General features: G+C 42.0%; 1 protein-coding gene across 7 annotated transcripts in view; it reads right to left on the bottom strand.

Annotated features, from left to right (window-relative positions):
• The window catches only part of LOC148050299 (uncharacterized), a 100,659-nt gene that overhangs the window by 35,766 nt on the left and 51,124 nt on the right, over positions 1-13,769 (bottom strand). For 2 of the 7 annotated variants that reach the window (XM_087745319.1, XM_087745325.1), the window contains exons 1-2: positions 9,655-9,800; positions 8,158-8,291 (exon numbers count right to left, since the gene is read on the bottom strand). Coding sequence is in view for 3 of the 7 variants with exons in the window: in XM_087745325.1 (XP_087601451.1) it covers positions 8,158-8,209 (52 nt within the window). In the remaining 4 variants the exon portion in view is untranslated. Of the gene's footprint in view, positions 1-2,811; positions 2,928-8,157; positions 8,292-8,449; positions 8,525-9,654; positions 9,801-9,853; positions 9,944-10,705; positions 10,961-12,428; positions 12,512-13,769 lie in introns of those variants that run through there. The other 5 variants (XM_087745318.1, XM_087745323.1, XM_087745324.1 and 2 more) reach the window with 5 other exon arrangements.

The raw sequence follows: 13,769 nt of genomic DNA, 5'->3' as shown, positions 1-13,769 counted from the left end.
TGGGAACAGCTGTCCTAAAAAGAGAGTGAGGCACAGGCACACTCTGGGCACAGCCCCTCCATAAATAACATAGCTCCAGCCCTCTTAAATATCCTCAGTAAGTCTCACTAGGAGTTCTGGGGAGCTGTTATATTCATTCAAGACTGTACAGTCCCACAGCATAAAGCTTCCTTGCTGCTTGGGGGCAGAGGAGCAGTGCCAGCATCAGGCATACGCAGGCAGGCAGTTGCTTAGGGTGGCAAACTGATGGAGAAGCGGCATTTATGGTGGTCTCTGCTTTTACGCGTGGCTGTGCTCTGTGCTTTATCCTGCTTTTGCTAAACCTTCATCCTTCAGAGTGGGGGAAGGCGAGACTGTGCAGGTGGTCGCGTTCCCCGGGACAGGGAGAGTTATGTGACTGAAAGTTGGCCGAGTCCTGCCGTTGCTTTACGCCGTCCCAGCTGGTAGCACTACATCATCCCCGCAGAGCCCAGCAGGTGCCTCGGTGCTGGCAGAGGGGGAGGGCAGGGATCAAGCATGAGTCAAGGTCAGGAACGCAAGCAGCAATGCAAGGGGAGCGTGCATCACAGGCAGCGGGGAGCTGGCTCTGTGTTGAGCCCGGGAGCAGCTCAGAGAGGATGCTGTAAATGTGGGACTACCCAGCTACAGCCATGAAACTGGACTTTCCTCCTCTTGAGAAAGGGCGGAGGGAAGAGGGGGAAATGAGCCATCCTTCAGACAGCAAAGCACTATTCTGGTTAGACTGCTAAAGAGAAGCATGCTGAACTGGAAGGCAAAAAGGTTCAAGATGGGTGGCTGCGACAAACACATAAAGAAGGACAGAGTGCAAAATCTTGCTGGCCAATCGCAAGAAAACCTTCCATTTGTGAATCTAATAGGCATGTGACACACACATGGTGGTAGTAGTTGAGCCTTCCCATATGGCACTTCTGATTAATCAAGACCCTCTAAACCAAGGAAACCTCCAAAAATATCCATCGACAAAAGTTCAGAGAGTGAGAGAAAGTAAGGCAACTCCAACTGTGTCTGCAGAGGCTGTGCTTGATGCTAACAGGTGGTGACAAACATTGCGTGATTTAGAGCTCACAGGGGAATAGGAATCTTAAAGATCAAATATCGTTCCAAAACACAGCCAGACTTTGGGACCTGAACATTCGGGCTTTAAGTCTTCCGGGACAGAGCTGAATGTGAAAACGGGGAGAGGAAATGGAAAAATCAGCTCCAGCTCAGCAATTTTTGCCTTCAAGACCTGTTCATTATAAACGGTTAAAAAGGAAATTATTAGTTCACCTGACATGCCAACTTTCTTTAGAAAGCAGAAAAATACAAAGCAAAGCCTACTTTTGTTCAGATCTTAGACCAGTATTCAAAACCCATTTCTTTCTCTCAATACTACCTTGCATCCTTCACACATTAAGTTGCAATGACACCCATACCCATACCCTATACGAATGTTGATTGGCAAGATGACGACTGGCAGAAGTAGAATCTACAAGTGATTTATGAATGCAATTCAGTGGCTCTTGTCAATATGCTTTATAAACAGCCTGGTTTGTTGAATTGCTGTACGCATCATTTCTGCAAAGATACATGCAGGTCTCAGGTGCTCTGCACTCGGCAAGAACTGAGGAAGGGAAGGAGAAGGGGTGGAGTAAATGAAGTAGAAGCTCTGGAGAAGAGAAAATTCATTTCCCCAAAGTTACAGAACTGAAGTTCAGCAATGGAAGAAGCTCACTGGCTTGGCAAGCCCAGATTTTGCCACAGGAAAGCAGTTTGGGACTCCCTTACCGCTGTCCCCAATATCCTTACCAGTTAACACACCCTGTTCTCCTCAAGAAGAGAACTACCTTGAAAATAGTTTATCCATCTCACAGTCAATATTAAGCAGTAATATTAACCAGCACAGGCTCTCCTATCAAACCCAAAGTAAATGTGATCTGAATTGGTGCTGATGAAGATCGGGCGGGGAGAGTGCAGAGTGGAGAAGAATTCGTTTGCTTTTTCTATTGTGTCAGAATGAACCCTCTGAAAAGAGGACGGTGCAGCTTTAATAATAAAAAAAAAATGAAAGAAGGAAAGAAAGAAAAAAAGAAAGAAAGGTGCCTCAGTTGTCTCGGCAGCTGATCAACAAAGGAGCAGTCGTGAGCTGTAACCTCTTGGAGCTGCAGTCTGGAACATGACACATGTCAGGCTATGATAAATGGTGCGGAGTGTGTGCAATTTCAAGCGCAATGCCCTTGAGATGCTCAGGACCCCGATCGCAAATGTTATTGTTAAATTAAACCTTAAAGGAAGGATTGGAAAGGGGAGGGGTGGGTTTGTGCGTGTATGTGCGTATGCGCGTGCGTGCGTGTGTGTGTGTGTGTTTATTTATATATATATATGGATATATGAAATACACAGAAGAGAAGGGAAAAATGGCAAGGTGAAGAGAGAAAAACTTTGTATTTCGTTTAATTGAATTGTGCATCTTCTAGGTCTGGCTGAGCTATGGGAGAACTTCAGGCAGGATTTTCTATCCTACAGGCATTTTATTACTTTTGCTCCATCACAATTTGAAAGCTAGAGATCAGCTAAAGTAGGCAGGTGTGAGATTGGAAAATAAATAAATAAATAAATAAGTACATGCCACAGATGTGCAGTTTCTCTAGCTCAAGTGTTCTGCATCCAGGCAGGTACCTTTGAATCCAAATGAGTGAAGTTTCAGTGAGTACTGAGTGCTGATTTTGGGAGCTGCCAGTCTCTGAGGTCTTGTTTGTTAGTTAGCTTGTTTGATGGTGTGTGTTTGTTCTTTCTGAGGCAAATACTCACGCTTAAAAACTTCCCTGAGAAAGAGGCGGTGTTCGCAGCCATAACACACTGTGGGGAGCGCAGGGACTGAACTTTGCAAGTCCTCCAGGCAGATTTCATCCCCAGCCTGCAAGAACGGCCCCGACATGTGCAGCACGCCACTTCTGTGGTGTCAGCGTCCTACTTTTTTCTGTGGTTTAAGAATTGGAGTGGGGGCAGAGGCAGTGAAGACATGTTTCAGACAGGCAATTGCAATAGTATGAGTGGTCAAGGGGTATGGAGTAGAGAATGAAACAGAATGAGTGACAAAAAAAATAACCACTCCCATATGCTGAATAACCTTCTGCCAGGAGAGGTGGCAAGGAGGGCTCCATAAGCCTTACCCTCTGGCTTTTGCATCAGGCGGGTGGAGTGGAGAGCAGGGACCAGGTCTCCTGAGCTCCCATATCTGCAGCTTCCAGGTCCCTCCTTGCTCCCTCTGAAGAGACGAGAACAAACATGCCCCCACCCTGAGGCTGTCTCTGGTCACCCTGGACCTGGACTTTAATCTGTTCCTGTCTCCCCTTTCTTCTGTTGCCTATTTTATGTCCTCCATCTTTCACATGTGCAGAGGAGTCTCCAGTTTTAACTCACCCAGATTCCTCAGAAATCCTTTCTTTACCTTCTCCCTTTCCATACTCCCTCCCCCACTGCATCCATGCTAAGTGCAATTAGTGTAGGCAGTGCAGGAAACACAGCGGAGAATGGTGCTGTGTAAACGAGGGGGAGGACACGGAGAGGGTGAGGTATGGGGTGAGGGGAGCTGGAAAGTGTTCAACGGGAAATGCTTGCATGACTCGCATAATTGAAGGGAAGAAAGAAGCAAATGAGCAACATAAACCTTCCACTGGAAAAGGAGATGGGAAAAGCCTTTAAATCATAATGAAAATTCAAACAAGCAGTACAAGGTAACAAAGGACTAGCAATGACTCATTAACTAAGATACATTGTTTGTTCTAATTTTTACCAGATACAAGATAAACCCACTAGTCAGGAATGACCAGTGTCAAGAGACCTCCATGACCTATTTAAAACACTTAGGACAAGGAAAAGAGGTAGCAGAGATCTGGCTCCACCAGCAGTAATCCATCTGCTTATTGCTCCTGGTTGCCTCTGCAGTAACTCATTGTCCATTGCAACCTTTAGAGTGACATGACAGCATTATAACCAAGGCTCAGATTTGGGAAATATAACGAATACAAAAAGCACATTAGATACCAACGTACTAAGATTATTATTTTTAGAAGGCATCTTACGAACATCCTACGGCTTGTTTTGTACTTTTTGGCTACTGTTGCCTAGCGTCCAGGAAAAGTCAAGTCCTTTTTCGGTTCTTTGGAACATTTTCCCCATGTTTCTTGTTATTAAAGAAAATAAACATTTGACAAAAGCAGACTTTATTGTATCTATAAATAATTCAATGCAGATGGATTCATGGAAAATACCAGCAGGCAGATTTTCAGAGGGAAAGAGAGAGAGGAATTCTCTAAGGTTAGATGGTGAGGAAAATAGAAAGGGTGAAGCAGCAAGAAACTGCAAGTTGTATTGAGAAGAATAGACACAAACAAGAAGGTAACTAATGAGGGGTAACTGAAAATAAAGGTAACTTGAAAAGACAACCCAATCTCTTTGAAAAGTTCATATTCTTTAGTTATGAGCATGCATGCTTCCTGCCACCAAGGAAAAGAAGACATTTGCTATGTGTCTTGGGAGGGTACCAGACAGTTGCATTTAATCATATCTCATACTGATGTGTTACCTCTCCTCACTTTCTCCTTTGGGGACAATTGGCAGTTGACGATAATGTTAAGATGGTTATTTATTTAACAACATATCCCTCCATCTAATAATTGGTTTATGTGACAACCTAGACTAAGGTACACAGCCAAGCTCCTCTCTGAGTGCAGCCCAGCTGCACACAGGACTGCAGTCCTCCGTTACAACCTCGTTCACAGAATCCTATGGGCTCAGAAGCCCATGTGGTTCATGTGGATGGATGATAGAGTGACGGATGCCTGGAAAATAAGCTCTATCAGCTGATAAAACTTGTTGATATTCAATGCTCTGCCTCATCCTAAGAAAACATCCTTTGCATTATAATGTAATTCTTACTGTTCGCTTTTTTGGGGAGCAGGGGACAAAGACTAGCAACTTGTTGGGACATGTCCATATGAATGTAACTAGCCAAATCTAGATGCATAAAATCTGCAAGTATTCCTGTACCTGCTGCTCTTGGAAGAAATGACTTTTTCATTATTTGAACCACGGCATAGTGGAACTCGTTCTAGTTCTTAAAATTTCAGATGTCTGGGTGTCCTCTTCAGCAAGAGAGCTTGTAAACATGCTATCAGTTCTAGATCATGTGTTTGTAATCATGAGACATTTTTAAAACTACCCTTAACCTGGAGAAGAATAAGCTGTCAGTGTTTGTATATGAATGAGTATTTTATGGCATTCAGTGTGAATTTGAAGAAAAGAACATTCTTTAATGATCACATTCCATTAGTATGGGAGTGAAGACCAAAGGTTTTTAAGGACCTAACAATTCCCCTTCCCCCATTCTTGTCCTCTATTGCGTGTCCCCCCACTTACAACTCCCGCTATTGTTCCCAGAGTTCCTCAACCCATTTATTTTCTCTCCACTGCTTATCTACCTGAAGCAACATCAATACACAGCCACTGCAAGTTTCAAGGAACATAAACATACTCAGGAACTCTGAGAATGTAGAGAAGTAAACTGATGTCAGAGAAGAATGAACATGGAGAAAAGCTTGTCCCATAGTTAGGAGGAGCTGGTGAGGAAATGTGTGGTGGGAAGGAAGAAGGACATTTATAGGAGGAATGGAGCAGCTTTGCTTGATTGCAAACAACTATTTCAAAGCCACCAACTTTGCTGATGTTGTATAAGAAAAGTGCAAGGCTTCCTTGAGGTACGCTTCTTCGATAAAAGCCAGTTAGGAACTTAGCTGGAATCACTGAAGCCAGCATAAAGCAAAAAAACATGGAATATGGAATACCTCCATGCACCATATAAGACATAGAAGGCCTGTTCATGCAGTCACTATTTGGAAAGGGATTGTATTTTTGTGATGTGTTTTGGCTCCTTTTTCTGTGCGTAACCAAAAGGCAACGGATACTGAAGTGGACGGAAGAAGAGCTATAAAACAGGTCTGTGAAGACAGCTGAATCTGTCACTCCTCAAGACAGCTTTTGGGAAAGGTGCTGCAGTAATGAGCTATCTTCTGTGAACACAAGGTATCAGGAGAGGGAGACAGGAAGGTTTCCAGGGAAAAGAACCACCCACCTGGAGGTGGAAAGAAAGGTTTACTTTGGACCTGTAAACATTTGAGAAACAAAAGTAAAAGCACAGGGAGAAATCATCTTCTTGCCATTCTGCTGCTTTGCCACACGCTGGGGGAACAGCACATTGTTCTCCAGCTGAACAATGCCCCGTTCCCACCACGTGCAATGGGAAAAGAATGCAAGCTTTACTTTGCTTTATTATCAGCTCTGTGCAGTGCAGTGATAACTGCACAGACTGGTTGGTCCCTGAAAAGCAAAGACGAATTTTGATCAAAATTGGATTACGGGGCATTTAATTTCTACTTAAGAATGGTTCTGAACTGATTTCCCATTTACTCAATATGCAAAAAATTAACAAAATAAAAATTGTCAAGACTGAATAATGCTGCTGAAAAGAAAAATAAAGCCCAAAAAATTGCCAAAATATAATTGGACTGAAACAGCTCCAAGTCAGATTAGCTTTAAATCTTGTTAAGAATGATGAAGGCTCTTGCAACCAAAGGCAAGTCATTTCATGAGGCTGATTCTGCATATTTAATTCTCAGTCTGCCAACTTAATGCAATATTTTTTGGTTATCAGGGGCAGTTTTTTCTTGATATATAATAATAACATGGCATTTGGTTTAAAAGTAGATGTCCACAATCAAAGCAATCACAGACTATTAAGTGCTCAGTCAAGTCCCAATCAAACTGCGTTCAAATGGGTTAAAGGGAGACAGTCAGAGCTGCCAATCCCAAAATACAACCCAGTCCTTCAGCCCATCCTGCGGCCAAAGGAATAGTACTCTTTTGACTTTAGCAGACTCTGTGATGGAAAATATTTCGGTCCAAAACAAAATTGGCCCGTAATCTGGGTAAGCTATTCAGAGAAAACAGTGGCAAATTTAGCCTTTTCTCCTGTTTGCAAATCATCCATGTACGGACTTTGTTTTTTTAATGCCTTTGCATGTATTTGTCTGACAAATACTATATATAGAAATATTTCAGCAGCCTGGCGACATTGATTATGTCTTGTATTATCTATGATAGACTGTGGTATATGACTGGTCCTCTAGGTTACGATGCAATTTAGCCATAGAGCAAATATGCTAAAATACCAGTGTAAAATGTACTAAATCAGATCCTTATGAATTTTAAAGCCTAAGTCTGAAGCTCTTTCTCAATCTGTTTACCAAATCGGTGCAGCTGCTCCCAAATTAAAGTGCAGTGCCCCATAAGCAAGAAGATCAGACTTATGAGCCATCATAATCCTACTTGCACTTGTAAATTGTAGCTGATTCAGCTATAAACTGAAAGCAGCTTTTGGAACCACAGTATTAACATTTCCAAAAGTTTCCTACCATTGTCAACCTTCTAGCCTTCAAAGCAGTCCAGGATGCCAGGCTCTGGGTCCTGAGCTGAGCAAAGTGTCTGTCCTATGCCTATTGAGATGCAGCAGAAATATCCACTTTGTTTTAAAATGTTTGTTTTACAACAACACATTTATAATGTGTGTGTGTGAGGGGATCTAATTGAAAATAAGGTTATAATCCTTAAAAGAGGAAAATCTACATTTTTGCCAAACACTGTAGAAATCCTGCATGTTAAGGTCAGATAGGGAGGCAAATTCCCTTTAAAGGTTCAAGGGCTCAGCCTGATGGCACATAAACCTTTGACAACGTTTGTTACCCTGAGCCTAATTCGTTCAAAAATTGTCACTCAGGGACCTGAGGTTTCACCTCTCCATGGAGGAGGTAATGTGCATCTGGCTTACAGATCAATTGAAAACCTCATCTCCCATTCACCCAAGCACCTGTTTATACTCACACCAGATCACTCCCCTTCCTGTTGGTGCCAAAAGGGTAGAGCCAGGGCTGTACACATCTCCCAGGACCGGACCAGAGAAAGGGGACAGAAGACTACCCAGTAACCCATAGTGGATACCCATGCAGATGACTGAAGGATATCCATACATGCATTACGCCCTGCATGGACATTCAGGCAAGAGAATAGCTGTTCTATAATTACAAAGAAACTATTTATTACCTGTAAGATATCTGATCCTCGAGTATGTGTCAGGGAAAGGAGAGTATTGCATGGGTCATGTTGACTCCTCTTGTCTTGATGTTTGCTTGTGTTTCTCCCCAGGAAGAAAACTTTTCTTGCTGATGTGCCAGTCTCTCAAAAAAAAAAAAAAAAAAAAGAAAAAAATTCCCCTTCTGCCGACATTCCCTTCTGAGTCTGGGAACCTCTATTGTCTTTTCTCTAGTAATAAATGATAATAATTAAAGGCAAATACACAATAATTAGTCACACTAGGTTTATCCATCTGGCATACCTGTATCTCATCACTGTGTCTTTGAAACAGATGACAAGCACCATATTGCACAACATCCTGCTAATGGGTCTGAGCAGGGAAAAAGAAGGTAAAAGGGATACCAAAAAAAAAAAAAAAAGAGAAAGTAAAAGAAAAAAAAGGTCAGCAACAGGGACTGACAATATTATACAGCACTAAAAAAATAGTGGTGGCTGACTGTCAAGTTATAAACCACTTACTGGCAGATGTGCTTTCAAGTGGGGGTTAGGAAAACATGGAAATATGCAGCACTCTGCTTAAACTACCTCCTGCTTAAAATACCTGTACCTGACGTACCTAGTGTTGAAATAAGGATCATTTCCTGGAAGATTTTAGCTGGGTATGCAGACACATGGGGAAAATGAGCTATTTTAAGAGTTTTGCCTGGCTACCTGAAAAGTTTGGGTTTCATTCTGAGGATGACATGTTATGGACCAAGTAATCAGCTATTTTGGTCCCTCTTCCCTAGGTTGGTTGATGCACACCAGGATTCTCTTCATCCCTATCAGGGCTGCCTGAGAGAAGGCAGAGTAAAATTAATACAGCAAAAAATTTTCAACTAATATTTACTCCTTTAAAAACCGATCATACAAGGCTGGCATTTGATTTCTGGGAATTTGTGAGAAGCAGAGATTTACTTGTATAAATAATCACAGAGAGCCAATTTCAGTCACATGTATTCAGATTTCGATTAAACCTCCACAAGTGCTTCCACTCTCTTTCAAACAGACAACAGAAACTTGCATGCACTGAGAGCTGATTTTCTGGTTGTAACGATTTTCTGGTTGCAATGATTTTCTGGTTGCAGTGCAGTCATGCCCAAGACAATGGCCATGGAAGTGGGCCCAACTATGTTACCTAGCTCCATAAAAACAAAAAAAGCAAACAAAGGCAGTACCTGACCAAAAGCCTCTACAACCTTGACATAAGATGAGCATCAAGTGATTTTTATGCTTCCCTAGGTCTAACCTTCCTGAGCCTTGCATAGCTGAAAGCTATCAGTTGGCAGTCTCTAAAGCGATAAAATGTTTAAAAAATAAAAATAATAATAATTTTTAAAAATAATCTATAATATATTACGAAGTAAAAAACTAGACCATTGGTAATTTATAGTCACTATTCATCCAGGCTTCAAGACAAAATCATGCTTCAGAAACATCAAGCTGATCATGAAACTGCTCTGTTACCTGCACTCTGTGAAGATTTGTGTCTGGCCGGGGTTTAGGGAACATCTCAACTCTGTCTTTTCAATGAAGGTTCCTGTTCTGTAGGTGTTAGTGAGCTCAAACTCAACACAAGTCCTAGGGTGGCTGATGTGACACCCAGCAGCTGAAATTCCTTTGTTGGTCTCAGGAAGGGAATAATGATGAACTTGGCCAAGCTTACCTGTGCTCAAGCAATGCATCCAGGTATTTGTAGAAAAGTTAATGGCAAATTCGTTTATTTTCATGCAATATTTCCAGTGCATTAGGAACTCTGACCATACAGGAAGATAAAGAAAATAATGGGAAATGTATTTTGAGTGAAGAGAAGTTTTACAGCTGATGCTCTTCTAGCATCTCCTCCTGAACTCCGTACCTGTCCATGTTAACATCATGAACTTTGATGGAAGAAGAGGTTTTTTCCTTATACACCTGGAGTTTATCTCGCACAAGAGTTTACAGCCCAGAAGCAATTGCATTTCAGCCTAGCTAAGCCCATTGGTGTACATCACACACAATACACTGCGATGCTCTCGCAAATGAATTGTGTCTCCCTCAGTCTGCTAAGCACCATGAGACTCTGGGATATGGAGCTTATATAAAACCAGAGCAAAAGACTGGAGTTCGTTATTAATTCTTCCTAGGTAAATTAACTGGGAACAGCTTTTCAAAATACTTCCTGTACATATTTTCTATACAAAGAGACCTTCTCTTGTTTGTTTCTGTCTTCCTCTGGACAGTCCCTAGTGATGATTTTCACAGCTCTTATGGAAGCAGCTCATTGTTCTGAAGAGACTTAATTAAAGTGTACTTCCACGTAAAATTAAGCTATTGTATTTATTTAATCTTTATGGTAATTGCTGTAAAAGGGCTGTGACTGTCTGCATCCTACTCTACACACCCACATCTCTCCCCACCCCACCCCACAGTCACCACTCCCCGAAGGAAATGGCTAGTCATTCTGCCCTGGTTGAGCTCCTCATCTACTCAAGTGATGCATTTGAACTTTAACCCAAGGACAGCAATATTTACTCACCATGCCAGCATCTTTCATGGATGAAAAGTGTGCTGGAACAGCTCTGGAGAAAGAAACATGTCTTCTTTGTGGTTTTCTTCTCCCAAGCATTAGGTGATACTGTATTGAGTTCTTACAGAGCTCACGGTATTTCACACTTCCTGTGCCAGTCTGTAGGTCTTTCCTAGGCTGGTTTTCATCTTGAGACTGAGCACTCTGTTGCTGTGGGAAAGTTTTTTCTTAAAATTAAAAGTCTATGAGCTCCAGCCAAATCACCTGTAATGTTAAAGATATAATTTCAATGAAAGCACAATTGCCAGATATCATTTATGTCCAAATATTATCCAAGCAAAGCGTAAAATAAAGCTCTGACACTTGATTATTCTTGGCGGGGGAGGAGGAATGGCTGCAATTTGTTTTCAGAACATTGCCACAGTGAGATGAGTCTGTTTTACAAAGAGAGGTTAGTAAATTGAAAACAACATCAGGTTTCATTGACTTCACTGTGGCTGGAAATGGCTGAGTAGAGTTACAGTGAGGAATAAAAATTAAATAAATGTAATTAAAGCCTCCAAATGGTCTGATGCTAATGTGACTGGCATTTATTATTTCATCCTCAAATGAGCTCCCAAAAAGAGTTTGTCCTGCGTTGCACCAGCAGACAGGTGATCTGCCCCTCTCTGAGACCATACCTAAAGTTCAAGTCTGACTCAAGAGAGCCCAATCACACTGCAGGAAGAGGAAAGTTGAGGTTTCTGGCCCATTGCTGTAAGGATGGAATTGCATTTTCTGTCATACTCTAACACCCTGTTTAAATTAATGTTGCTGCAATCCTCTCATGTAGAGAGGCTTCATATTTAACCTAATTTTTCAGATTGGTTGATTAAAACACAAGAGTCCAGCAGTTCATAAATCAGTTATCTGAAGCATAGATTATAATCCAAAGCCTTTCCAGAAATTATCTTGTCTGTTTTCTGCCAGGTCTGTATTTTATGCAATTGATAACCTACACTTTTTTTCCATACGAACTGATTATTCTCTTTCATACTGTCCCACAGGGCTCTGTGCTGGCCCTTGTGCTTGTGAAACTCTGAATTGGCTTCCTCTTCTAAATCAGCATGAGGAGTGAATTATTATTGCAACATCATATCACTATCGCTCAGATTTACTTGATTTATCTGCAGGCTGATCCCAATAGCCCAGCTCTGCTTTCTGGCTGGGTGGATGTGTTGATGCAGCTATTGTTTCAAATCTGGTGGTAGACAGACCATAGCTGTGCTCTTTCTTTGCAGTTTACCTTTCTGGATGATGGGCTGCGTAGCTCCATACTGACATAAAGGACACGTCCACCACTTTGGAAGAAGATATGAGAAACCCCTTACTAGGCAAAAATGGAATAATTAGTCCCCACTGCAAAAGATTTAACCTAATCCTTTGGGCACAGAGAACAGCTTCAACTTGAGGTTTTATAGCCATTCAAAACTTTTTTAGTGTTAACTCTGACTATTCCTCTTCTTTGCATAACTATCTGATGGCTGTATAGTTCTTGCTAAAGTCTGACTCTGGCAAAATCTTCCAGCAAAATTAACTTTTCTGACACTCTAATATCTGATTTAGTATTTCTTGTTCTGTTTCATTTTTTGGCGCAACCACAACAAGATAAAAAAGGATGTTGCAAAACATCTGAAAAGGCATAATGTTCAAAGGACAACATCTAGAGGGAGTTTGAGGACAACGTTTTTACCTGCTACATTTGCACACCAAAGGACACGCCTTCCAGTCTGAGAGGGCTTCCCATCTTAGGGAAATACAAGATTTAGTAGGTACCTGGCATAAACAGAGATGTTAGAAAGATAAGTACTCTCTGCTCTTTGCTTGTTTTTCCCTGGACTAGGCTCAGTTTCTAAGTAGAAGATAATTTGGGGGATCATTCATGCAACTTCAGTTTGAATTGGTTTTGCTCAATAACTGTAACCTCAGCTATCTGCAATCTGTTCTTACACATTCCTTCGTGTGCAGGTCTAGGAAACTAGGGCATGAGCTCAGCATCTCAAATAAGCTTCCAGTTCCACCTGCAACCCCTCCTGAGTATATCTCCTTAGACCCCCATCCCATTTTGGATTTCTTCATTAGTACAATGCCTCCTCTCCTCAGAGAATGGCTGTTTTATTGAGCGTATTTTTGGACTCGAAAGGTGCTGCCAGGAAAGGCAGAGACGACGGTTCCCTTTGATGTAAACCTGATAATATGAGTGCACTTGCTGGTATATTGCACCTGCAGTAGTGTAGGGAATGCATCTGAGGTGATATTTGATCTTCCATGACTAGCTCTTATGATCATCTTTTTTATATGGTTTAATATAAACCCTACGTGCTACCAGGCAGCACTACACCAAGGACTGATCTCAGAGTATGGCAGTGTTTTAAACCGGCCAGTGTTATCCTTCAGCACCTGAAAAATGCATGGGGCCACACCTTACAGGGCCTAAAGAAAAGAAACAAGAAAAAACAAAACAAAAAGCCCAGCGACTACAAGAAGAGGCAGAAACTTCAGCTCCATTATCACTCCCCTTCATCTGCTCAAAAACCCTCGCTGCAGGGGTTGTCATGGTGATGCAGGTTTGACCTCTCACTTTTTACTCTTCCAGGAGCTAAAAAGGTAAAAATGAGCCATTCTGTCTCGAATGAAAATCAACCTCCCTCAGTCAAAGGACGCCAAATCGTTTTTTCCCTTTGTCAAATCCAAATGTTTCCACAGGCAACACAGAAATTAATAAATAACTGGTACTGGACACTGAGGAGCGCCTGTGGGTTCAGAGGGATGCAGCAGTGGCTGTGGCACACGGGGCTCAGCAGGAGCAGTCCATGTCCAAGTTTTCTAGAAGTCATGAGGCACCACATCCTGTATTTCCCCTTCTCTGTCTCTAGCTGTCTCTGCAGCCAGCTCCTTGCTCAGCTGGTTTAGCATGGGGTTTGTGTTTGTGGCAGCTCTAGGGCAGAAAAATCAAATTATTGATTGAACTGTGTAGCAGCCTCATAAGGCATTATTAGCAGCCTGCTATAAGCAAGACCAGAAAGGGTAAAAT

The sequence above is a fragment of the Nipponia nippon genome, unplaced genomic scaffold (genome assembly GCF_047370975.1).
Source record: "Nipponia nippon isolate SJK-2023a ecotype South Korea unplaced genomic scaffold, ASM4737097v1 scaffold_9, whole genome shotgun sequence".
Taxonomy (NCBI): domain Eukaryota; kingdom Metazoa; phylum Chordata; class Aves; order Pelecaniformes; family Threskiornithidae; genus Nipponia; species Nipponia nippon.
The sequence above is the reverse complement of the archived record's forward strand: the minus strand, read 5'-3'. Positions and strand labels throughout refer to the sequence as shown.